This window comes from Panthera pardus, unplaced genomic scaffold (genome assembly GCF_024362965.1).
Source record: "Panthera pardus isolate Hobbes unplaced genomic scaffold, ASM2436296v1 HiC_scaffold_8, whole genome shotgun sequence".
Lineage (NCBI taxonomy): Eukaryota > Metazoa > Chordata > Mammalia > Carnivora > Felidae > Panthera > Panthera pardus.
The window spans coordinates 25,426,014-25,451,017 of record NW_026527013.1 but is presented as its reverse complement, the minus strand read 5'-3'; the positions used below and the strand labels follow the sequence as shown (position 1 = coordinate 25,451,017).

General features: G+C 36.1%; 1 protein-coding gene across 4 annotated transcripts in view; it reads right to left on the bottom strand.

Annotated features, from left to right (window-relative positions):
- APPL1 (adaptor protein, phosphotyrosine interacting with PH domain and leucine zipper 1) overlaps positions 1 to 25,004 on the bottom strand; it is a 57,643-nt gene that overhangs the window by 27,155 nt on the left and 5,484 nt on the right. For 3 of the 4 annotated variants that reach the window (XM_053898583.1, XM_053898582.1, XM_019469985.2), the window contains exons 2-17: positions 23,746 to 23,844; positions 22,459 to 22,518; positions 20,885 to 20,956; positions 18,173 to 18,260; positions 16,494 to 16,535; positions 15,861 to 15,919; positions 12,712 to 12,858; positions 11,771 to 11,853; positions 10,919 to 11,077; positions 9,816 to 10,004; positions 7,616 to 7,658; positions 6,301 to 6,357; positions 3,700 to 3,791; positions 2,748 to 2,930; positions 998 to 1,050; positions 251 to 425 (exon numbers count right to left, since the gene is read on the bottom strand). In XM_053898583.1, coding sequence (XP_053754558.1) covers positions 251 to 425; positions 998 to 1,050; positions 2,748 to 2,930; positions 3,700 to 3,791; positions 6,301 to 6,357; positions 7,616 to 7,658; positions 9,816 to 10,004; positions 10,919 to 11,077; positions 11,771 to 11,853; positions 12,712 to 12,858; positions 15,861 to 15,919; positions 16,494 to 16,535; positions 18,173 to 18,260; positions 20,885 to 20,956; positions 22,459 to 22,518; positions 23,746 to 23,844 — 1,601 coding nt within the window. The remainder of the gene's footprint in view (positions 1 to 250; positions 426 to 997; positions 1,051 to 2,747; positions 2,931 to 3,699; positions 3,792 to 6,300; positions 6,358 to 7,615; positions 7,659 to 9,815; positions 10,005 to 10,918; positions 11,078 to 11,770; positions 11,854 to 12,711; positions 12,859 to 15,860; positions 15,920 to 16,493; positions 16,536 to 18,172; positions 18,261 to 20,884; positions 20,957 to 22,458; positions 22,519 to 23,745; positions 23,845 to 25,004) is intronic. The other variant, XM_019469987.2, reaches the window with a different exon arrangement.

Here is a 25,004-nt window from a genome sequence, read left to right as displayed (position 1 = left end):
TTTTTTACACTTATTCATTTTTGAGAGACAGAGAGAGACAGAGCACAAGTAGGGGAGGGGCAGAGAAAGAGGGAGACACAGAACCCAAAGCAGGTTCCAGACTCCGAGCTGTCAGCACAGAGCCCGACGCAGAACTCAAACTCACAAACAGCGAGATCATGACCTGAGCTGAAGTCGGATGCTTAACCGACTGAGCCACCCAGGCGCCCCATTTTTTGCACAGTTTTTTAAGGGGAAGGTCATTACTTACTTTAAACAATCACAAGTGACTAATAAATGTGACTCTGTCATACGAAAGATGTTATGGATGGCCCGGGCAGCTAAAATTTGCCGCATTGTTTCATAAACAACATCTGGATTGTCATCTGATTTCACCTCCATGGAACCAAGGAATCGGACAATAAATAACTGATGAAGAATAGAATCTACAAAAGAACAAGATACATTATATATTTCTAAATTCCACATATCTCTTCCTAAGAATAAAACACACTGTCACCTTTTAGATTTTGTAGTAAAAAATACAACCTAGTAGAAGTATTTACAAATTACTCCTAACTACAGTGTTCATGTTATAAGAAAATTAAGGTCTCAAATTCAAACAGCAAAAGGTTCTGCTTCAACAATAGGTGGTTCTTGTACTATTCTTATACCTTTGCTGTAAGCTTGAAATGTATCAAAATAAATAGTTACTGCAAAAAGAAAAAAAAGTCATGCTCCAGTTAGCAGAAGAAAACATGAACTGCTAGGAAAAACTTAAAGGACAGCTTCTGCATTGAGAATTTGACTACGAGGTCAAAAGTATGATATTCTAGAATTTTAATGAAATCTTTAAGCCTGATTAAGTTCTGTTGCTTTGAGTGTACTATGAGCAAAAAGAAAGCTATGAAGTAAATGTACCATTAAAACAGCATACATCAGAATAAATAAAAACAAATCCTTCACACAGTTTACCAGAGAATTTTTAAGATATAAGAATACTGCACATCTGTTTTACCTTCAGTTTCAGATTTTGTACCTCCTCCAGATTCTCCAAATGGATTTGTGCGCCTGAAAAGTTTTTAAAAAATTTATGAACCAATGGTCAGTTACCATGAGCCATATGGAAGAAACCTCAATCATTGAAACTGGAGTTAAAAACTAAGAGTCACAAAAACTTGTACACACATTTTTTTATAAAGCTCTAAAATGCCCGATCCTGTCAAGGTACACTACTGATGACCACCTTCCTCTGACAAAGGCCTCTACCTTCACACTTAGCAGGGTGAACTCAAAGCTGCTGCATTCTAGAAGATGTGGATGAACTATAGACAGACACACACACCCCCCAACATCCTAATAAACCATGTTGCGAAAACCTTGAATTCAAATAAAGGGGGAAAGGAACAGCCGATTTAGCTTCAATTTTAGCTACCTAAGAAAAATGCCAAGGATTTCCTGGGATTTTAAAAACCTCTTTTTAGGTCCTTTATTACATGTTGCAAGTTAACTATGCTAACTTGAACATTTTTAAATTTTAAACCTGTATTTCTGAAGGCATATGTAATGGAATGCAAGAAGAAAAGCTAAGTAGGGATGAAGCTACTTCCCCTAAGGGTGCTTGGTTCTTGGCACACCCACAATGAAGGAAGAAAAGTACAACTGAAAATAGGTTTTATAAACAAACAGAGAGCTAAGTTGTTTTAAATAACATTGGCATTAAGATAACATGAAATTGATCTCCATAATACATGTCTGACCTATTCTACCAAATCCTAAGTAGATTTCTATGATCAAACAAAAATTTTTTCTTGGTCATAGCCATGTATATCCAAATCAATGTATGAGGTGTCCAACCTACTTAAATAAATTTGCCTTAAGTCACATTTCCTTCATCCCAGAGCCAAAAACAAATTTTTTTAACAGATTTGATATTTCTCATTATATAAACAAAAGATGATTTATTAATGATTCATAACATGAATTTAGTGCCTTCCTGGAGATTTTTTTTTTAATGTTTATTTTTATTTTTGAGAGAGAGACAGAGCATGAGTGGGGGAGGGGCAGAGAGAGAGGGAGACACAGAATCTGAAACAGGCTCCAGGCTCTGAGCTGTCAGCACAGAGCCCAACATAGGGCTCGAACTCATGGACTGTGAGATCATGACCTGAGCCGAAGTCGGACACTTAACCAACTGAGCCACCCAGGTGCCCCAGGAGATTTCTTACTCTGACTCAAGATGATATTTTTCCTTTTTTTTTTTAATGTTTATTTTTATTTTTTGAGAGAGAAAGAGAGAGAGTTGGGGGAGGCACAGAGGGAGAGGGAGACAGAGGATCCGAAGCAAGCTCTGTGCTCACAGCAGAGAGACCAACGTGGGACCCAAACCACAAGACTATGACCTTAGCTGAAGTCGGGCACTTAATCGATTGAGCCCACCCAGGCGCCCCTCAAGAATTTCTGAAATATTGTCGTGACCTAAAGAATGGACTGTTAGCTTTCTTCTGCAATTTTAAGAGCAAATACCAGAAGCAGATAAATAATTCAAAATTAAGTAATCTCAAAAAAAATACAAAATTCTCTTAAACTGAATTGCCTTCACTTATTTGAGGCAGAAAACAAAGAGAAAAACCTACATGATTCTTTCTCAACTACCAAAATTAGAAAGTACAACACAGCTGATATATATATGTGAGACACACTGTGTAAAAATGGAATCATAAACCTTATAGACCATAGAACCGTATCACTGTGATGCCATCACCCACCTGCCTCCCTGGCCAAAGGCTTTTGCCTGGCCAGGCTGATCTTCACACACAGGAGAAATGATGTCAAACTGTATTGGAGTGTCTGGGGCAACAAGAGAATCTAGAGAGAGGGCAGCCAAATTTGTGGACTCAGATCCCAAGGATCCTGAGCTGCTGGTTCGAGCTGTCGGTGGCCGAGATTGTCTAAGCACAGAAGAAAACCAGAAGGCATTGCATTTAGTTTTCTTTTTTGGAAATTAAATACAAACTATGAGAAACTTTTTTTTTTTTAAGTAGGCTTCATACCCAACAGAGCCCAACATGGGGCCCGAACTCACAACTCTGGGATCAAAACCCAAGCTGAGATCAAAAGTCAGACACTTAACTGACTGAGCCACCCAGGTGCCCAGAAAATACAATTTTATGTCAGTAAGAGGAACAGAACAAATTTCAATAAATACAATCACAGCTACTTATTTAATAACAGACTTCTTTCTTTCCAATGACTAAATTCAAAAACATAAATGACCTCACTCTAGAGATAAACACTAGGAAAATTTGGAATCTTTTTTATTTAGCATTCTTGCTGGTAAATTTACCAATTTGAAAATACACTTTCTATGTCTGGGGGGGATATTTCGTACTAACGTAAGTAGCACTACTAAAATCAAAGTGTTTTGCTAACACTTTCAATAGCCCATATAGTTTTAAGACTTTTTTTTTGAAGTTTATCTACTTATTTTTGAGAGAGAACGAGCGGGTGAGCAGGGGAGGAGAGAGAGAGAGAAAGAGGGAGAGAGAGAATAGCAAGCAGGCTGCACACTGTCAGTACAGAGCACAGTGTAGGGCTTCATCTCATGAACTGTGAGATCATGATCTGAGCCAACCAAGAGTTGGACACCTAACTGACCGAGCCACCCAGGCACCCCAATAGCCCATACAGTTTTAAATAACCAAAAGTCTGGTAACTCACCCTGCCGGGCGCAGACTTTCATGCCTCTGCTGGAAAGATGGGGAAGGAGTGACCGCTTCCAAAGCTGACTGATTTACTCGTGCAGCAATTTCCTATTTTGTTTTTTAAAAAGGACTAGAATTAGTAAAGCAAGAAAACCAAAAGTTTGAACAGAACTCTGAATTGTCAGAATGCTCTTGAGTAACACTTAAAATGCAAATTGGAGTTACTAAAGTAGTTCCACATTCCATCTTAATATTAAGACACATAATTAACTTTATAACATAATAAGCTTCCTCTTACTTCTTACAGACCTAGGTCTTTAAATATTTAACTACCAGATTTTCTAGACTAAGGTTTGTATTGTTAGACCTAATACAGCATCTAGTATATGGGTACTCAACACATTTGCTAAATAAATAAATTTAAGAGTAGGAAACAAGCACAAAATATCAAAACTATTAAAATTTTTCATAACTATACAGCTGAGTGTTTTCATGATCTTCCAAAATATATTTACGCTCAGAAACATCTACATATTTATTAACTGATGAAGTTATCATTTTTGGACCAAAATGTGAAAGAAAGCTTCCTATAAGAAATATTTTTAAACTTCATATTTCAAACACTGGCTACATAAAATAGTATTTGCATTAGAAAAAATATCATGTAACATTTAAAAAAATTTTTTAAGTTTACTTATTCAGGCAGAAAGAGGGGGACAGAGGATCCAAAGCAGACTCTGCACTGACAACAGAGAGCCCGACGTGGGGCTCGAACCCACGAACCGTGAGATCATGATCCGAGTGGAAGGCAAATGCTTAACCGACCCAGCCACCCAGGAACCCCATCGTCACTTAACATTTTTGCATTTCTGTGTCTTATAGTTAGCAAAAATATCACGACAATGCTACAAGTTGATCAGAATTTCTCCTCTCATTAAACACAGATAAAGTAATTCTGGATAATCTGGAAAATACTACTTAAAATTTAGAGTTCTGATAACTTGTGGGAAAGTAAGATAACCCTGAATTATTCAAATGCAAACACTGTATTCACCACGTATTCCCTAGGTATTAACAGATCATCCAACTTCCATTTTAATTTTTTGTTGCTCCCAAGTAGCATAACAGAAAGGAAAAGCTAGACTGGCAACAGATCTAATTACTACAAGCAAAAGGCTTCTCTACAATTAGCACTAATTTTCTCAGATTAGGCTCATAAAATTATTATACAACTAATAGAAGTTACTAATATTTTGGAGATCATGAGATATTGTTTCTTTATTCAAAACTTGTTCCCAGGAATCTAAGTCCTAGGTGTCTTGGGTGGCATTTCAAAGCCATTATGATAAAAACAGAACTCTTCAAATTGTTCTTCCATTCACTTGAGCTTAAAACCTGCAAATCATCTTTAATTCATCTCCTTCATCCTTTATATTGGTCAGTTAGTAACTACTCTAGTCAATGTCTTTTTACCTGTTTCTACAATGTATCATTTCTTCTCTCTTCTCTTAGTTACCAGGGTGTCCAGACCCTGAGCTCATCCCTTAATTATTGTAATGGTCTCCTACATGTTCCCAGACACCCCTGTCTAGTCAACTATTATCCAACAACAGTTTAAGACTTAAAAAAGTGAGGGCTTCCTAAAGAAATCAGCCCTGTTCTGCCTCAACTCAAATTATCAGTACTGCATAGCCTTGCGGTGTCCTGGAGGCAGCCAGGTTCACAGCACAACTGGGCCCACCAAGACTGGCAGAGGACACACAGCTCCTGTCCTAAACCAAGTCTTTTCCCAACTACACTGTAGTATGGACCCACTTGTTTCCTTCCACAGTTCTCTGGGTTCTGCCTGTATATCTGGATTGCACCTACATGGAAGTTCATCTGGCTTGATACCCTTGCTACTCAGAGTGTATGTGGCAAAACAGAGTTCAGGCTGAATACCCGAACCCTAGATATAATATGTATTTTAACAAGATCCCCAGGTGATTTGTATGCACATTTCAGCTTTCAATTATTCTCCAACAAGAAACTTGAACTCCAATTATACTACTGGTTTCAGAAACACACCGTTTCTGCCTTTGTGCTTTTGTTTTTATTCTCACGTCTGCAATTTCTTCTCTTATCCTCAAAATATGGACAAATCTTGGCCAGCTCAGGAGTCTATCATCTCCACAGTTTTCTCTAAAATTAAAGTCCATATTTGATCTTAACATTTTCAAATCTTAAGCTTCTAGTCATTACTATACTTTCAATTATATACTATTTTATATGAAATGTTACTTAAATGTTATGTTTGTATTCCCATACACAGAGGCCCCTGGAGGGCAGAGACCTAGCTTATTCTTATTCATCTGTATCCTTATCCATGGTGCTCAGCCCAAGGCTAAATCCAGCATTGATACCCAGTAAATATTTGTTAGCTGACAGATTTCCATTACATTTGAAATAATTTATCTAAGAAGACCAGATGCTCACATATGGATACGTTAAAGCTACCCATTCAAGGGCAAATCAAGATTACAGAATTTGAGAGATTAAGACATAATTAATAAAAGCCATGTAAGCCACAGAAGTATTCAATTTTGCCAGATCTGGATATCATAAATAAAAACATTACCTCTGGATTTTCACTTAAATATATTTGTTTGGATATGTTATTTATTGTACAGATCCACTGCAAGAGAAAAAGAAAAAGAAAAATAAGACTTTTTTCCTACAATGCTTCTCTTCTAAACGAGAATGTTCAATATCTCATTGAAGTTTCATAAGATGTAACACATAATCTTTCTCACAAAAACAGTATTTTCCTATATACATAGTATATACATAGTGTATACAAGTATAGTCTGTGTGTAACAGAACAGTGAATAGATTTATTATTTTTAAAGCCCAAATTAACTTCATACAAGGGAATAAAAATATAGCAATAATGTTAAGTTATAATTTAGTAGCCTGTATTTGTCTTTTTATATCACTTCCCTTCATAACTTCCACCAAATAAGAGAGTCTGGATTCAGATATCATGATTAACACTAATGCAAAAAAGTAAAGAGCTAAATATATTCCCAGCGAATGCATTTTACATACTTCCCTTCTTCAGATTTATAACTAATTAACATAGAAAATGCTCTCTCTTCCATATTTTCCACTTCACTCTCGAGGATTTCAGTCCATGATGAGCCTCATTAAACTAATATTCTGTGTGGTAAACCCTGCAGAGAGCAGACACAGGTCTGTGTTCCTCACAAACCAAAAGCAAGTTTTAATACCTACTCTTTTGCATAAGAGGTAAATAAAAATAGATCTCTATGTAATTTCTAACCTTGTCTTCTACCAATACAGTTATAATACCAGATAAAATGGCTCAAAATCAAGTATAGTATACTTTCATCGAAGAGTATTTCTCAAGACAAAGTTTTTGAAGTGTCAGTTCTTGGTGGTAACTTACCTTCCATATTTGGTGCACTAGAAGTAAAAACGGAGCCAAAAATAAAAGACTCGTGAGGAAGAACAGACACTCCCAAATTTTTGTTTTTCTGTCTTTCATTTTAAGCTTTACTTGCTTCCTGCCATGCTACATCTGTTGCCACTATGTTCTTAATGCAGCAAATACGGTCTCAGAAAGTTGGTGAGAGAAGAGAATAAATTAAACTGTCACCTCATGATACTACTAACTTGCCAGAAAGCAATAGTCACAAGGTCATTTCTGAAGTCGTGCCTTTAAAAAGACAGACAGCAACGATTTCTAACGTCTCCCCTTATAGGTCTAGCTTTAAAATTGTGTGTGAAACTTAAGAATGTTGCTTGGGGACAACAGATTTTATTTTAAAAAATTTTTTAATTAACTAGGATTTTCCAAACTTCTATCTTAATATTTAGTTGCTGAGATATCTTGAGACGTTGCTGAAGAAATTAACTAGATAAAATTTTACCTCTTCGTGGTCTTTTTTACTTTCTGCTTGCAAAATTGAAGATCTGTAAAAAAAAGAAAGAAGTTTGACCCTTAACTTAAAAAAAATTGATCTGAGAAAATGTTTTATCTTTCAAAGTACATATAAAACCAAACAGTATCAAAACTTTAAAAACCCAAAACACACAACCAATCAATATCTTAGGAAAAGGAGACCACCAGGGGCATCTGTACTCATATTTTAACAACTTTGACTTTGGCTGTCTGTGCCAAAACATAACCAAAAAAGAAACAGGTGCTGTTTTTCAGAAGACAACCTATAACAAAAGAACACTGCAAATAAGACGATGCACTTCAACTTTCTGACATATCCTATATATTTCAAATATAAATCAGTAATCCTAATAGAAAACACCAATTATACTTAGTTATTATTTCTCCATAAATATAGTTAAGTAAAATTTTCAATATATTAATCACTAACATTGGGATGTTTAGCTTTTCTATAAATGTTACTAAGTTAGAGAAAAAAATAATTACTAATTTTGAATCACACTAGGAATGTGAAATGGGAAATCATGTAAAGCATTATTAGCAATAAAATGAAAAAACAAAAAAGTAAGTACTTGTAGTAACATACTAACAATTTGGTAATTCTGACAAATGAACACAGGGACTCCCAACATCCAGCATGATAAATGACACAGTAACTGACATTCATTACATGTTTAAAGAAGGAATATGAAATTAAACCACCATTTGATAAAAGACAGTGAACCATAGCATCTTAACATAGAGAAAAAATGACTGAAAATTCAGAAGCTGCATCTGAATAGTAAGAAACATCAAAAAACAGTATTTTAATTAAGTAGAAAAAAGCTACAGATAATTTAAACATCATTAGGAAAAATTTTAGATTATGGTTTACATCCTTAGATAGATTATAATGCAGCCATTGTGAAATGTTTTTAATAAGCAGCTGTAGATCCAAAGTGTGTGTGTGTATACACACACACACACACACACACACACACACACAGTATTTCCTCAAGTGTTTTTTTAAAAATGTATTAGAGGGGCGCCTGGGTGGCTCAATCGGTTAAGTGTCTGACTCCTTTGACTTTGGCTCAGGTCACGATCTCATGGTTTATGGCTCTGCACTCTCAGCGCAGAGACTGGGTTTCTCTCTCTCTGCCCCTCCCCCCTCTCAAAATAAATAAACTTATAAACAAATGTAGTTAGAGTAAAAACTGTAAGGCAACAGACCAAAAAGTTAATTCTTGTTTCTAGTTAGTGAGATTATAGCTTTTTTCAATATTCCTTTTGTTATATTTTTCTGTTTTTCAAAAATTTATTCTAAAAGCTAGTCTATGGGTTCTCATTGCAAAGGTAACAGAAGTTTTAAAAATTGCACATAAACATTAATGGACTAAATCATTAACTTAATCAGAAATACATAACATTTAACAATGACATTAGTGGGGCGCCTGGGTAGCTCAGTTGGTTAAGCATCTAACTTTGGCTCAGGTCATTATCTCATGATTTCTGAGTCTGAGCCCCGCGTAGGGCTCTGTGCTGACAACTCAGAGCCTGGAGCCTGCTTCAGATTCTGTGTCTCCCTCTTTCTCTGCCCTTCCCCCACTCATACTCTGTCTCTCTCTCAAAAATAAATAAACATAAAAATTTTTTTTTAATAAAAAATAAGTAAAATGACATTGGTATTTGCACTTACTACACATTAGGCACATTACATTATGTTAGATTTCTATTCTTCATAGCAATTTACAAAGTAGGGATTATGACCACCCCACCCTCATTTCACATGTAAAAAAAAAAAAAAAAAAAAATGGAGCTCAGAAAGGCTATATAACTTGTCTAAGACCACATGGTAAGTAGCAGATTTCAAATTTGAACTTTCTGACCCCAAGGTTAGGGCTCTTTCCACTAACTTGTGCTGCCTTCCCCATACCATGCAGAATTTTCAGTGAACAGTATCTTAACATGAAATCACAGGTTTTTACCATATGACCTTGTTTTGACAAGGTCATTTAACCTAGTCAGAAAGGAAAATTCAAATCATTTCTACATGATTAAAAAGAAAATGATCTTAATATGTAATAAGCCTAAAATAGCTATAAAATGTCTGAATGGCAAGGAATTATCATGCATTTCAGTAGTTCAAAAGATTACAGATTTTATTAATAGTAGGAAAAAATACTAACTTTTTTCCATCAAAGGAAGTGATCTGAAAACAGTACCGCCTGTCTTCACAGTCAACAGCCATTACCGAACAGTTGTCTATGTCCATGGCGAGGCCTCCTGCTACATCCCCACGTGCCTGACTCATTAAGTTTCCACCCTGCGTGAAGTAAAACTGTCTGTCCCAGGTAGATGACACCAAGCCTGTTTTACTAAATGAAGAAAGTACATTCACTCTTCAGTATCAACACACCTGAAATCTCATCATAAGCCAGACACAAGATAAAACATCACAAAGAATCAGCTTGCAAAAAGGCACCAAGGTGCCTAGAAAATACAAACAGCAGTTTTTCAGTCTCTAAAATAAATTCATGTATGCCAACCCACTTTTGCGTGTGTGCGTGTATTTCCAAAACAAGGCTAGAAATTATCAAATTGCAACTGTTATAACGATGTTCCATAAACTACAGTTCAACTTTCAAGAGAAAAAAAATCAAAAGAAAAGAATTCATTTTGTTCCTAAGGTTAACTGGCTTTATCCTACCTTTAGGTAAAAACTGAAATTTGACCTGATGGTATAATTACATATAAAGTATGATAAAAGTGATATTTAATGATATTTCATGTAATCCTAGATTTAAACTCAAACTGGTTTTGCTTTTAAAATAACTCTGGGGGACCCTGAGTGGCTCAGTTGGTTGAGCGTCCAACTTCGGCTCAGGTCATGATCTCACGGTTTGTGAGTTCGAGCCCTGCGACAGGCTCTGTGCTGGCAGCTCAGAACCAGGAGCCTGCTTCAGATTCTGTCTCCTTCCCTCTCTGCCCTTCCCCACTTGTGCTCTGTCTCTGTCTCTCAAAAATAAATAAATGTAAAAAAAAAAAAAAAAATTAAAAAAAAATAAAAATAATTCTAAATTATTCAATAAATACCTAAATAAAATTTTACTTCTGAAAATTATTCACGTACCCCCGTCAAAAAACTGACAAAAACACTAATACCACTAACTAAAAAGATTCAACCTTTAGTAAAATCAAAATAATTTAGCAGATATCAATTATATATTATGTTCACTTGATATTACCCTAGATGATATACAATATATGAAAATAACTGTAGTTCTCTTACTTCCTAGCATTAAGGTATCCAGCTTTCCGGGTTAAGTTTCGATTAACAGGAAATTTCGTGGGATCTGGGTCAGGTACATATAAGGGGTCACTGGCTACTTCCAAATCCTCTATTGTCTGCTGCATGGTCTCTACATCATTGTCCATTTCCCTGCGAACACTAACACGGAAAACAAACCACAACAAAGAACTGTTTACCAATCATGTCTACCTAAACATTTGTTTTGTATATATTTTCTTAGAGTAGTAGTGGTGTGGGTAGTTAAAATAAAACGAACACATTATGAAACAGCTTTATGTTTTAAGTGAAACTTAGATATTATGGCAACAATACTAAATTAAAAAACTACCACACTAAATACCTAACTTTGGAGGAATTTTCAAACTGCTCTGTCCTGTGCCTTTAAAACAATCATTTTCGTCTCCCTGCAGATCTCAGATTGACCACATCACTGCTCAGATTTTTGAACCTGATTAGAATGACTTTCTTTCGTTAAGCTTTCATGGCTTGAAAAGCAAGATGTACATAGCAATTCCCACCCATCCCCCACAATTCAGATAACTGTGAAGGTAATTAACTTGTGGTTAATTACTATTATGTGTTTGTTATGTTTAGACATAAACCCTCGTTTAGAATCAATAAAATACCATAAGCCTTGACACAGTTATAAAATTCAGAGTTCAAATTGTGTGGAAAAGATGGTGAAAACACCAAGAAGCATGTGAGACACACTCCCATGGCAGGGAAAATAGCCCTCAGGAAACTAAATGCTAAATATTTGTAGATTATGGCATTTAGCTGTTAAGTTATTCTTGTAACTTCATTTTCAATTTTAAGGAAGAAAATACTTACTTCTGTACACTTGTTCCAATATTAGTCAGGAATTCTTCCAGCTGTTCACTGAGATTTTCAGAACCCATCTTAAAGAAACTTATCTAAGGCAAGAGGGTGTGCATGTGGGGAGATGAGCAACAGAAACACACACAATACAAAACATACTTAAAATGACTCATACAGTCACCCAGATACAAGGTAAGGTAATGAACAAGGGAGTATTCCCATTTGTGTACTAGTTTACAATGACTTCTACTGGGCTTAGAGCAACTGTAAAAACCAGACTTCAATTTCACCATACATCTTTTTATATATTAATATATGCATATGGTAAACAAAAACTGGAAAACTTTAAGTCATATGGATAAACCTATGTTTACTACAAAGATAAGTTTTATGCTGAGGAATAGTAAGTGCTCATATTTGAAGAAATATCTGAATTTCCTTAAACTCTTAATTTTTAGGGACGTGCCATCTCATATTGACCAAATTTAATTTTCTAGCCTCCTCCCTGATGCACACCTCCTGGGACACTTTGGGGTTTCAATCTATTATTTTTAACTCAGGAGGTATGCAGGGAACATGAGACAAACTCAAACTTGCCCATTCTCTTTCAAATCTGCTCTGAAGCAAGGGTGAAAGGAAGTTCCAGCAGAAGCAACTGCAGAATTCATTTACTTTCTGTCCCTTGTCCCCAACCTGTGATGGACAAGGACTAAATATAAGGTAAGTAATTTCATTTACCTGAAAAAATGTGAAATTTTCATTTGCAAGGAAAACCATTCTAGCTTCTTTAAAATAGCATTCTGATGACATTTTAAATTACTTTTGAAAATACATACCCAAACAGAATATTGTGACCGTAGTCTGTAATACCCTAATGCTTAACATGAATATCAAACTCAACATCAAGTTTTTAGAACAGTTATAATCCAAAAGACAGTACAGTCAGTATTCACCTGAGCTTGCATGTACCCGAGTAGAGGTTCTAACAATGCTATTTTCTTTTTGTACTGAAGAGTATTTAATGCACAAAAATAATGCATCATGGTCTGGTGTTGTTTTTTTCTGGAGGTGTAGACATCTTCTGTGACTTCATACTTTACCTTCAAATAAAAACATTAAAAATACTATTATATATCTAATTGTGTACTTATGTTTAATTACCTTTAGTAGTGGCTATAGGAAAGAGCCTACCCAAGGAAACAGGTGTATTACCAGCAATTGTGCATCTTTATTTTCTAAGATACGAGAAATCCTATAAAATATTAGCTAATTTTCCTGTCTTACTACCAACTACTCCATCTTAAAATGCACATGTAAAGCAAATTCTGCACATAACTAAGTATGATACAGTAACTGAACTAAAGTGTGGCAGAAAAAGTCTACCACACAGAGGAAAGTCAGACAGTGGTTTGGTATTAGCTTAGCCATCAGTCTTTGATCTTGGTCAGTTCACAGCATACCCTTCTTCTGGTTCTCCCCCTGCTGCTCTTCCTCTCTTGTACTTGTTTTTCTTTACCCACACTTAAAATATGTGTGCTCCTTTAAGTTCTTGCATTCAGACAACAAGCATTTATTGAGCACCTATTACGTAATGTGCATTAGGCTCCTCTCGCTTCTTGCTTTCCTTAGAATGCCTAATCAAGTACCCAATACCAAGTATTGGGATTACATATCCCAATACACCAATGACTCTCAAATTTGTATCTCTTGCCCTTCACTCTCCTAAGTGTCAGAAGAAGCACATCTCCAGCTAGGCTCTTTATGTGTGTGTGTGTCCACATGTGTATGTAAATGTGCTGGAAATGTACAAAACTAAGTATAGTATCTTCCCCACAAACCTGTTCCTCCGTTTCTTAGCTCTCTTAATTATCCCAAGATCCACCCCATCATCCAAGAATTATAGGACTCTGAGGCACCTGGGTGGCTCAGTTGGTTAAGCAACCGACTTCGGCTCAGGTCATGATCTCGCAGTTTGTGAGTTCGAGCCCCGCGTCGGGCTCTGTGCTGACAGCTCAGAGGCTGGAGCCTACTTCAGATTCTGTGTCTCCCCCTCTCTCTACCCCTCCCCTGCTCATGCTCTGTGTCTGTCTCTCAATAATAAATGTTTTTTAAAAATTTAAAACAAAACAAAAAGAATTATAGGACTCATTTTCAATTCCTCCTCCTACCATAAGTCTTGTCAGTTCCACTCACAAAATATTTTCTAGAAGTATTTCTTCCTCTCCACTTTCCATAACAACCTTAGCTGAGGCTCTGCAAACTATTTTGGTACTTTTTCAATGAGTTCCCACTAGTCCTGTCCCCTTCACATTTCCAGTAGTATTTTTATTCTGTAACACAACTGCATGGTGTTACCCACTTAAAATCCTTTAAGTAGGATTCCTTTAAGGAGGCTGCCCACTTTCTCTAACTCAAATTTCAAAGTCACTGAAATAGCCCCAAACTCCTTCTTTCTTGTCCTCTCTGCCACACCTCCCCAAATACATCCTATGCTCCAGATACACACCATTATCATAATAATTATTGCTAGAATTTAATGAAAACTTGCTACAAGCCAGGTACCCTGCATGCATTATCCCATTTCATCGTCAAAACTACTGAGTGTTTTTGACAAGAGAAATAAAGGCTTGAAAATGACATCAGACAAACAAGCAGCAAAGCTGAGATTTGTTCTCATGCAGTCTGACTTAGAGCCAGTGAGTACTCCTAACCTTTACATTCTCTAGACTCTACCATGTGCATCTGCAAAGGCTGTTTTTCTTCCAGGAACGCCCTCTGTCCCCGGTCCCAAACCAGTGACTTTCACTCATCTTCAATCCAAATAGCACCTCCTAAAAGTAAAGCCTTTCACCAAATCACCAAAGTTAACTGAGGCTCTCTGTATGCTCTTGTAGCATTTTAAGACTTCTATTTGTTAAGTACTTAACTCAATGTTAATTCATGGGTTCTCTTCATCCTCATACTCTGGCACCCAATCCAGCTGTATGCCTTCACGTAGGAATATGCCTTCCTTAAGTGCATATTGTCCACTCCCTGAGGATGGGAGTGGAGCCTATTGACACTCTTGCCTCATGGTACCCAACATATAGCAGATGGTCAAAAATTTTTCAAATAAAACAAAAATGGTAAAAGAATGTTTTTAAAACTACCTGGAATAACAACAACAAACCTGGAACAGCCAGAAGCAACATAAAAAATACACCAAAATTCTAACCTAGACCTTTAAACTATTTCGTAATGTAGAATTCAAAATGTATATATTTTATCAATATTTGCACCGCCAAATAATCAGTGAACTAAAATTAGAAACTGAAAGTTCTTTGTACTGAACTTTATGAGACGCATTCCCTTTACTGCGTCACAGTAGCTGTTGCACAATAAACTGTACCCAGTCGTGGATTCCCACAAGCGATCACTGTGTCTCTACCAGCAGCCACAGCCAAGGCTGCAGAAACCAACTCTGAGGACCAGAGATCACCTCACTCAAAAACATCTAGTGAAGCCCTACTCAGCAAGCCTTGGATCAGACACTGAGAGAGAAATGATCTTAAGGAGCATCCAGATGAACTTGTTAATAATTTCTTTGTTTTTTACTCACATGCATATCTCCTGAAATAGAGTGAAATATTTCTGGATTTCACTTGTGGAACAAGTATCAAAAACTATATATATTCCATGTAAATGAGAAGGTCCTCATAACAGAAATTCATTCAATTATGTATGCAACAATTCAACTGTTTAACCACTGTATCTCAGAAGACACTTCTGAATACATACATAGTCAAATAAAAATAGGACACATGCAATGTTATCAAAACACAAAGCAAAAGGAGCAATGTTATATACTGTGCATCAATTGCATTTTTGGAATAGTTCTGTTTACTTAGAAAATTTTGTCAGCAGAAAAATAGTTTGTTCAAAGAGATAATTATTGTCCAATAATTATCAGAAAGGCTTTGAAACAAATAGAAGGAAAGAATCAAGGGCAATACAGAAAAACATACAAAGTAACTGCTAGCTACTATGTTTAAACAGGAAAAACCAGACCATCTAATGAAACAATTGCTAATTGTGATACCAAAGGAGTAAGTATGTATCACACCTTATCATTTTCTCTTTTTTTTGACAATCGGCTATATCTGTTAATTGCAGCATCATGATCTGGAAAAGAAATAACTATTAACAACAATACAATAGTACCTTACAAAACTTAAAACTTACCTGACAAAACTTATAAACTTATAAAACTTATAAACCAAAAAAACTTTAAATGGTTTTCACATGTGCATCTTTCAACAAAGGTACTAAAGCAAGAATTCTCTACCATATGAGCAATCCACTTAAATGTTCCCATTATGTTTCTACTTATTTAATTGGCAAACTATTTAATTCCAAGTAGACTGTACTCCACTAAGTTTTTTAAAGTATTTTTCAGTATAAAAATGGCAAATGCTCACTAAAGACAACTTTGGAATATACAGGAAAACAAGGAAGAGTAAATATTACGCCAATTCCTCGGGTATTATTAAGACAACAAACTGAAAAATTTGATTTAGTTTCCTTTTAAATTTTTCTTGTAGCACAAATAGTGCAACTTAAATAAGAGCACTGATTTACATAATATTCACTGAAACTTTTAATTAGGTTCATTTTTTTCTAATACATAGAACACAGATTTGTGTTGATAAAGAAATAGATCACTGCGAGAACCAACTGTAAAGTATTCAAAACTTACCATTACTAGCAATCTGAAACACTTCCTTTAATGTCAATATTTCTGGAAAAGTTCAAGAATAGTTTCAATTTAGCATATTTATGAAATTTCTTGAATTTTGTTTAGAAAACAGTAACTGCCATTTAAGCTACAATTAAAACTCCAAATAACATTTCATAATTCAACAAAGTGAAAAAGTTATTCTGTGTTTCAAGTAGCCTATGGAACATTCACTATTATTAACAACAGTTACACCAACAGAAAATCGACTTGCCACAAATTAGTAATATGACACAAAAACAAATTTTAAAATCATTGCAAATTCTAAGATATGCAGATTAGTCTTAGTACCAGCATGCAACATATTCTTTTATTTATTTATTTATGTTTAAAAAGAGAGAGAGAGAGAGCAAGAGAAAAAGCACACAAGCAAAGGAGAGGGGCAGGGGGAGAGAATATCTTAAGCAGGCTCCACACTCAGCGTGAAGCCCAACGCAGGCCTCCATCCCATGACCCTGGGATCATGACCTGAGCCAAAATCAAGAGCTGGTCACTCAACCAACTGAGCCACCCAAGCACCCCCTTCATTCATTTACTGGTATTGACTCTAATAAGTAAAAATGCTGAATGAGGAACAAAGAATAATTAATACGGTTATGACATTCAGACTAAGAAAAGAACTTATTTATATTGACCTTGGAAATAACCATTCTTAAGGATCACCACCATAAATATTAACTCCATCTCTAAAATACATCTGTCTTTATTTCATGCATAATTTAAACAGTTTGCCATCCACTGATACATTAGTTCAGTTTTAATTCTATCTATATTTTCAATAAATAAGTCTATATGACTGTCTGAGACTGTGAATTATGAGAAAACAGAGCCAATTCTGTAAAACTCACATGTTATCACCTACTAATCCTAAGTGGGGAGAAACAAAACCACCATAAACTACTAAGTCATGGGTTGCTAGATGTGCCAGTACCCCTACCTCCCACTACTGCAGCCCATAAACACACCTCCTATGCCACTGTCACCTCCTTGAGCTCTCAACTTCCTAATCCATTTTCCTCAACATCAAATACACTCTATTCCATCCTTAAAAACTAAAGGAATTGGGTCTACTTCTTAAAGGCCTCCACTGGCTTCTCCTTGCTTATAAACTCAAGTCCAACATCTTTAGCATGATCTATTTCTAGATCTGTCTCCTGTCATACCCCAACATATCCAACATTGCTGCCATACTGAGTTCTCGTCATCCACAAAACAAGCCATGTATTTCTCCAACCCATACCTTTATGCTTTCTAGTCCCCCTAATAGAACAGTGACTCTCTTCTCCTGGCAAATGCCTCTTCACTGTTCAATGCTGAGGTCCCATTCTTGGTGATGCCTTCCTGACACCCTCCTCTGAGGCCCCACAGTACCTTGCTCATTCCCTAATTATAAGAGACAGAGTATCATAATTATCTGCTTCACCCATCTCCTTCTCTAGGCTTTCTCAAGGAAAGTGACACTATCCATATCAGTACTTTCCAGTAACTAGTTTAACATCTAGCAGGATCTCCCACAAATAACCAGTGACAAAGTGGTATAAACTGTAGTCAGAAATGGTTAAGGTATAGAGTAATACGCACTTTGCAAGTATTAATCTTCTGACAGCTAATGAAAGTAAACATAAACTTGACTTCAGTACCTTTCAAATCTCTTTCTTTAAACTGGGTAATGGGGAACATCATGGCATCAGCAAGCTGCGTTGAAAGTACTGCATGACAAGAGCTAAGCTAGTAAAAGAAAGACAAAAAGGCCAAATAAATAACTATACAGAGACATTTAGCCAGTGTTATGTAAATTAAATAAAATCTAGTAAACAGATGCTGATCCATTTTATATAAGAGAACACTCAAAATTATATGATATACTACAAAATATTATACATTAAAAAATTCCATTTAAAACTCTTAGGAAAAAATACAGGATAACCTAGGATTTGGCAGTGGTTTCTTAGATATGACACCAAAAGCAAAAGCAACAAAAGAAAATATAAGTTGGACTTCACTGAAATTAAAAATTTTTATGCAAAGGATACTATCAAGAAGATAAAATCACAACCCACAGAAAGGGAGAAAATATTTGCCAATCGTATACCTGATAAAGAACTTGCGTCTAGAACAAGTAAGTCTTAAACTCAGTAACAAAAGATAAACCACCCAATTATAAAAAGGGCAAAGGTCTGAATATCGTAGTGCCACCGCCTTACCCAGGGTTGCCTTCTGCTATTTCAGGTACCCAAGGTCAACTGCAGTCTTGAAGCAGATGATCCTCCTCCTCCTGACAGTGTCAGAAGGCCACAGTAGCCTAACACTAGATCACAATGCCTACACTATCCACCTCACTTCACCTCATCGTGTAGGCATTTTATCATTTCACACTATAATAAGAAGGGTGCATACAGCACAGTATTTTGAGAGAGAGAGACACCACATTCACACAAATTTTATTATGTCATAATTCTACTTTATTGTTAATTATTCTCTCATTCTGTGAATCTTACGGCACCTAATTTGTAAATAAATCTTTATCACATTTATGTATATACAGTAAAACATACAGGATTCAATACTATCCAGGGTTTCGGGGATCCGCTGGGGGGCGGGTCTTGGAATGTATCCCCTGTGGATTGGGGGCAGGGGCTACCAGAGACATTTCTTCAAAGGTATACAAATGACCAATAAGCATAGAAAAAAGTGCTCAATGTCATTAGCCATCAGAAAAATGCACATAAAAACTACAACGATACAGCACTTCATACCCGCTTAGATGGTTATAATAAAAATATAAATGAAAAGTGCTGGTGAGGATGTGTAGAAACTGGAACCCTCCACTACTGGTGGGAATGTAAAAGTGCGCAGAAGCTGTGGAAAAAAGTCTGGCAGTTCCTCAAAAAGCTAAACATAAAATTACCATATAATCCAGCAACCCCACTCCTGATTATATACCCAAAAGAACTGAAAAAGTGGTGTTCAAAAAACAAAAACCAAAAAAAAACAAAAATAAAACCTGTATACAAACGCTCACTGCAGCACTACTTCCAGCAGCCAAAAGGTAGAAAACAACTCAAATGTCCATCAACCATGAAGGAATAAATAAAATGTGGTATATTCATACAATGGAATTTTATTCACCTAAAAAAGGAATGAAACTCTGATACATGCCGCAACACAGATAAACCTTAAAAACATGATGCCAAGTGAAAGCAGACACAAAACCCCACAAATTATATAGGAAATATCCAAAACAGGCAAATCCATTCAGATAGAAAGTAGATTTGTGGTTGCCAGGAGCTGAAGGGAGAGGGAGTAGGGAATGACTGCTTAATGGGCACAGGGTTTCCTTTGGGATGATGATGAAAATGTTCTGGAACATCGGTGGTGATGGTTACACAACACTGTGAATGCATAATATAACCAGGAGTAAATTTTATGTTATGTATATTTTACCACAATAAAAATACTCCATTTTCTACAAACATTTCTTTATATTGCTCTCCTGTGACAATACTTGGCTACAATGAGTTATTAAAATATTTCAGGGGCGCCCAGGTGGCTCAGTCGGTTGAGCATCCAACTTCAGCTCAGGTCATGATTTCACGGCTCTGGAGTTTGAACCCTGTGTCGGACTCTGTGCTGACAGCTCAGAGCCTGGAGCCTACTTCTGATTCTGTGTCTCCCTCTCTCTCTGCCCCTCCCCTGCTCATGCTTGGTCTCTCTCTCTCTCAAAAATAATAAACATTAAAAATTTTTTAAAATAAAATATTTCAAAAAATTACTTTTTCAGATAGACTAGAAAAGACAGAACTATCTAGTGTTTCACGTGAAAAGATCTTTCATCAGTGCACTAGTTGAGAACAGTTATGGACTCCCTAGACAGCTCTCACCACACTTCTTCCACCTAGCAATATTTTGCCATTCAGTTTATTAATCCTTCCATCCCAGACAGCCAACATCAGCCCTTAATTTCTCTAACCAGTCAGCAGAACTAATCATTAAAAAAGTCCCAGAACCCACCTATAGCTCATAATTTAATTCTCTCCCTGCCTACATCAAATAACACACTGAAAGGATGAACGTGACATGGACTGGGAGGAGAGAGAGCACATCTATATGCTTATCCCTTGAAAACAATTTGTTTTAATCAGAAAAAGAAAGTACTATTTTTATGAGGAAGCCACTAAGACAGGAGACAGCCACTAAGATGGAAATAAGGTCCTTCTTTAAATAGTAAACTTTTATTATAGAGATTTGCTCCTATCATAATAATACAAGTTCCCAATAAAAGCTAAACAACTTGAGTAACTTAATTATAAGACCATATATTCAAGCAAGATATAATTATAATAAGCACTTACCTCATCTATAACTTTTGAAAACTGTTGCAAAGTTGAACTCATAACTTCATCATCACCCCCCAGTGGAAAGCGCTGAAAAGTGAGAAACACAGATGAGGTAAAGGCCCAGTGCTGTATATCTTTTGTGAATGATGTTATAATTTACATTTTTATTTTTGTTCAAGTTCATTTTTTATTTTGAGAGAAAGAGAGAGAGAGCGGGTAGAGAGACAGGGAGAGAGAGACTCCCAAGGAGGCTCTGCACCGTTAGTGCAGAGCCCGATGTGGGGCTCGAACCCGCAAACCATGAGATAATGACCTGAGCCGAAATCAAGAGTCCCACGCTCAACCAACTGAGCCACCCACACACCCCTATAATTTACATTTTTAAAAACAGCTGACCCAGGGTACCTGACTGGCTACGTTGGTTAAGCATCCGACTCTTGATTTCAACTCAGGTCATGATCTTGCCTGCATGAGATGGAGCCCCACATTGGGCTCCATGCTTAGGATTCTCTCTCTCCCTCTATCTGCCCCTTCTCCACTCACACTCTGTCTCAAAATAAATAAACAAACATAAAAAAACACAGCTGACCCTCAAACAACGTGGGAGTTAGAAGTGCCAACCTCCACATATAACTTTTAACTCCCTCTAAATTTAACTACTAACAGCCTACTGCTGACTAGAAGCCTTATCAGTAACATAAACAGTTGATTAACATGTATTTTGTGTATTACATGTACTATGTACTGTATTTCCACAATCTTTTAGGAAAAAGAAAATGTTCAGAAAACCGTAAGAAAAAATATATTTACTGTACTGTATTTACCAAAAAAATCCATGAATAAGTGGACCTGTGCAGTTCAAATCCATGTTGTTGAAGGGTCAACTGAAACTTCAAAAAACTTCTAAAATTTTGAATAAACTTTAAAAATGTCACTTAATAAAACAGCATAATTCATACAATTAGTAAACATTAATTAAAATGTTTGCTAAGCAACTAATTAACATGTGTATACAGGAAGGCACACCATACAAGGAGTTTAAGATTTGGTGTTTAGCTCCAATTCCTCCAATCACCAACCGTAAAATCTTGAGCAAGCCTCAGTTTCTTCATTTGTAAAGAGAGGTCAATTAAATAATATGTAACAATAAGTAATTAAAATCAGATATAAGTGCTATAGTGGAATTTCAACAGCATGCCCAAATTACCTTCTGCAAATTCAAAAAAGCTTAGGATTCTTGGTGAGAGATTCTGTTTATCTATACAGATACTGTATCACTGAATATTTTTTTAATGTTTACTTATTTATTTATTTATTTATTTAGAGAAAGCAAGCAGGGAAGGTGCAGAGAGAGGGAGGGAGGGAGGGAGGGAGGGAGGGAGGGGAGAGAGAGAGAGAGAGAGAGAGAGAGAGAGAATCCCAAGCAGACTCTGCACTAAAAGTGCAGAGCCTGGCGCGGGGCTCCAACCCACGAACTGTGAGATCATGACCTGAGCTGAAACCAAGTAGGACGGTTAACCAGCTGAGCCACCCAGGTGCCCCTCACTGCATATTTTAAATTACGCTTTAAAAATTTTCATATACTATACCTGTTTTTCATATTCTTTTAAAAGTTTTGAAGTCAGGTGTGTTGCTGCACTTAATTCATTCTGTAGGAAAAACACAGCATTCAAATTAACACAATATTACTGATCAAGAAAGTTTTAGTTGAAGATACCTAAACCACTTTTACCACTTAACATAAATGCTATATAACATGCTCTATAAACCCCTCATTAAATCACTGGAAAGGGAACTACCATTAAAGCATTTTTAAAGGAAACTCAAACCATGAAATAAATGGACACCATCAAGGAATTCAGCAGTGTTCTAGGTGTATACTTTTTTTTAGCTAATAAAAACTAAGTATTAAATGCTGTTAAAGCTTTCAAGTTAGAAGTAAACTGTATATAATCTTAGCAAAATCTTGAGAGATTCTACATTAATGACTAATTATTCCTCTCTCTAGGTGCTGATACTAGACCAATGCATTTAATAACATACAACCAAAATGTGGTTAGCCTAGTCACATAATACAGCAAGACAGCCAGATGAGGGAAATACTTTTTGAAGTTTTTTTTCCATGATGAACATAATGACAAATATAGCATTTCTTTTACATTGTAATTAATCTCTGTGGTCAGGAATCAAATCTTGAAAGACCTATCACAAGGGGAAAAAAAAAAAAACTATCACAGCAACTTTTTAGTACATAAAGAAAATGTGAGTCCAGAAAGGAGATAAAATGAGAAGGAGAAAAAGAAACTTGTGTACTTAATTAATCCCAAAGAAAGTTTAACACAGCACCCAAGTCGCTGTTAAGGTTTATAACTGAGTTACATAAACAGCCTTGAATCTTAAGCCTGCTCGACAAAAAAAAAAAAATCTACTCCTCTCCTTCTTGAATTAATCTCCCAGCACCCAGAGTTATATCTAATTTTATTATGTTCTTCTCACTAAAGATAAACTACCTTCAAATCCTTTACTCAAAAAGGGGGAAGTGTTTCTTGAGATTAAAAGCATGATTAGGGAAAATACTGGTGACAGTATGGGACTTTCAGTTAAATCTTAGGCAAAGATCATGATCAGTGAGTGTCAGTAAGAAAGCTCTTACTGTGTTTAGGTAGAAAGAGGAAAATGCTTAAATCTTCATGTCTTCTGTAGTGCTACAAACTATACACTCACTAGTACTTGGAATGTGAGCTCAGTAATACAAAATACTTAAAAGTTCCTTCATGCATTCAGGCACCAGTAAACAAGACAGACTCTATCCCTCTGTCCTCATGGGCTTAAAGTCATTTTTAAAAAAAGCATTGAATCAGCCCTTAGCTTTTTACCTGTGCATCATAAATCCGATGCATAGCTTGGTACAACTGGTTCATATAGTTGGAAATAGCTGTAGCATCTTCTTCAAATACACCCAGTAAAGACCTTGTCTGTATAAAATAAAAGCAGTAAGTTTAGGTCACCATTATATAAATCAAATAGAAAATTTTTTTTCTAGAGGAAGGAAAAATCCTAGGACACTGGAGCTCTAATAATTCTGAGTTTTAATCTATTTTCTCTCTTTTGATAGTAATGCCAAGATGTTGGGGTTCTTTGTTCTCAATTTCACTTCACCAAAACGCAGGGATTTTCCAACTACAGCACACAAACTTTAGAAGGAACAAAGGTGTATTTTTATGAATTAAAAAAAGCCTGTGATCAAACTAAGAACAAATCAACAAAAACATTCAAGGCTAATTAACAGTATTCCATGTATAAATATTTTAAATGTCTTATTTCAGGATAGCTTATTTCTTATTATTCAGATAACTTATGATTATTTCTCTTTTTCCATGTTCTCTTGGAGTAGCCAAAACCCTCGCCGTCCTAATTCAAAATAACATAGTACCCAACCCTAACAGAACCAATTAAAAAAAAATTTTTTTTAATGTTTATTTATTTTTGAGAGAGAGAGAAAGAGAGAGACAGGATGAGCAGAGAAGGGGCAAAGAGAAAGGGAGACACAGAATCCGAAACAGGCTCCAGGCTCTGAGCTGTCAGCACAGAGCCCGATGTGGGGCTCGAACCCATGGACCGCGAGATCATGACCTGAGCCGAAGTCAAATGCCCAACCAACTGACCGAGACACCCAGGCGCCCCATAACATGGCCAATTAAATACTAACTTATAAAGAGTACAGAATTTGAGGGTTTATTGTTTTCTTCTTCTTTACACTTGTCTATATTGTTAGGCTTCTTTTTTTTTTAACGCACTAAGAATTTCCCCTTCGTATTAAGGGGAATTTTTTTAAGTAAATGTTAAGACTGTCAATAAGAAGGATAGAGATAAAGAAACTCAGCATATCAAGGCAAGGTATACTCACCTTTTCATATCCCAAAGGCAGAGAAAGAATGAAAATATTAACAACTATTGCGATAACTGCAGCTTAAAATCTAAAAGATGACCTTGTATTTTTATTCTACAAATAGTTCATTTACGTCTCAGCCTTAGAAAGTGGTTTTTAAAAATCAACTTATTCCTTAGTTTCCTATTTTCAGAAAAGAAAGCTAAGTCAACACAGTTTTGAAAAGGAGGGGCGGGGGGACAAAAT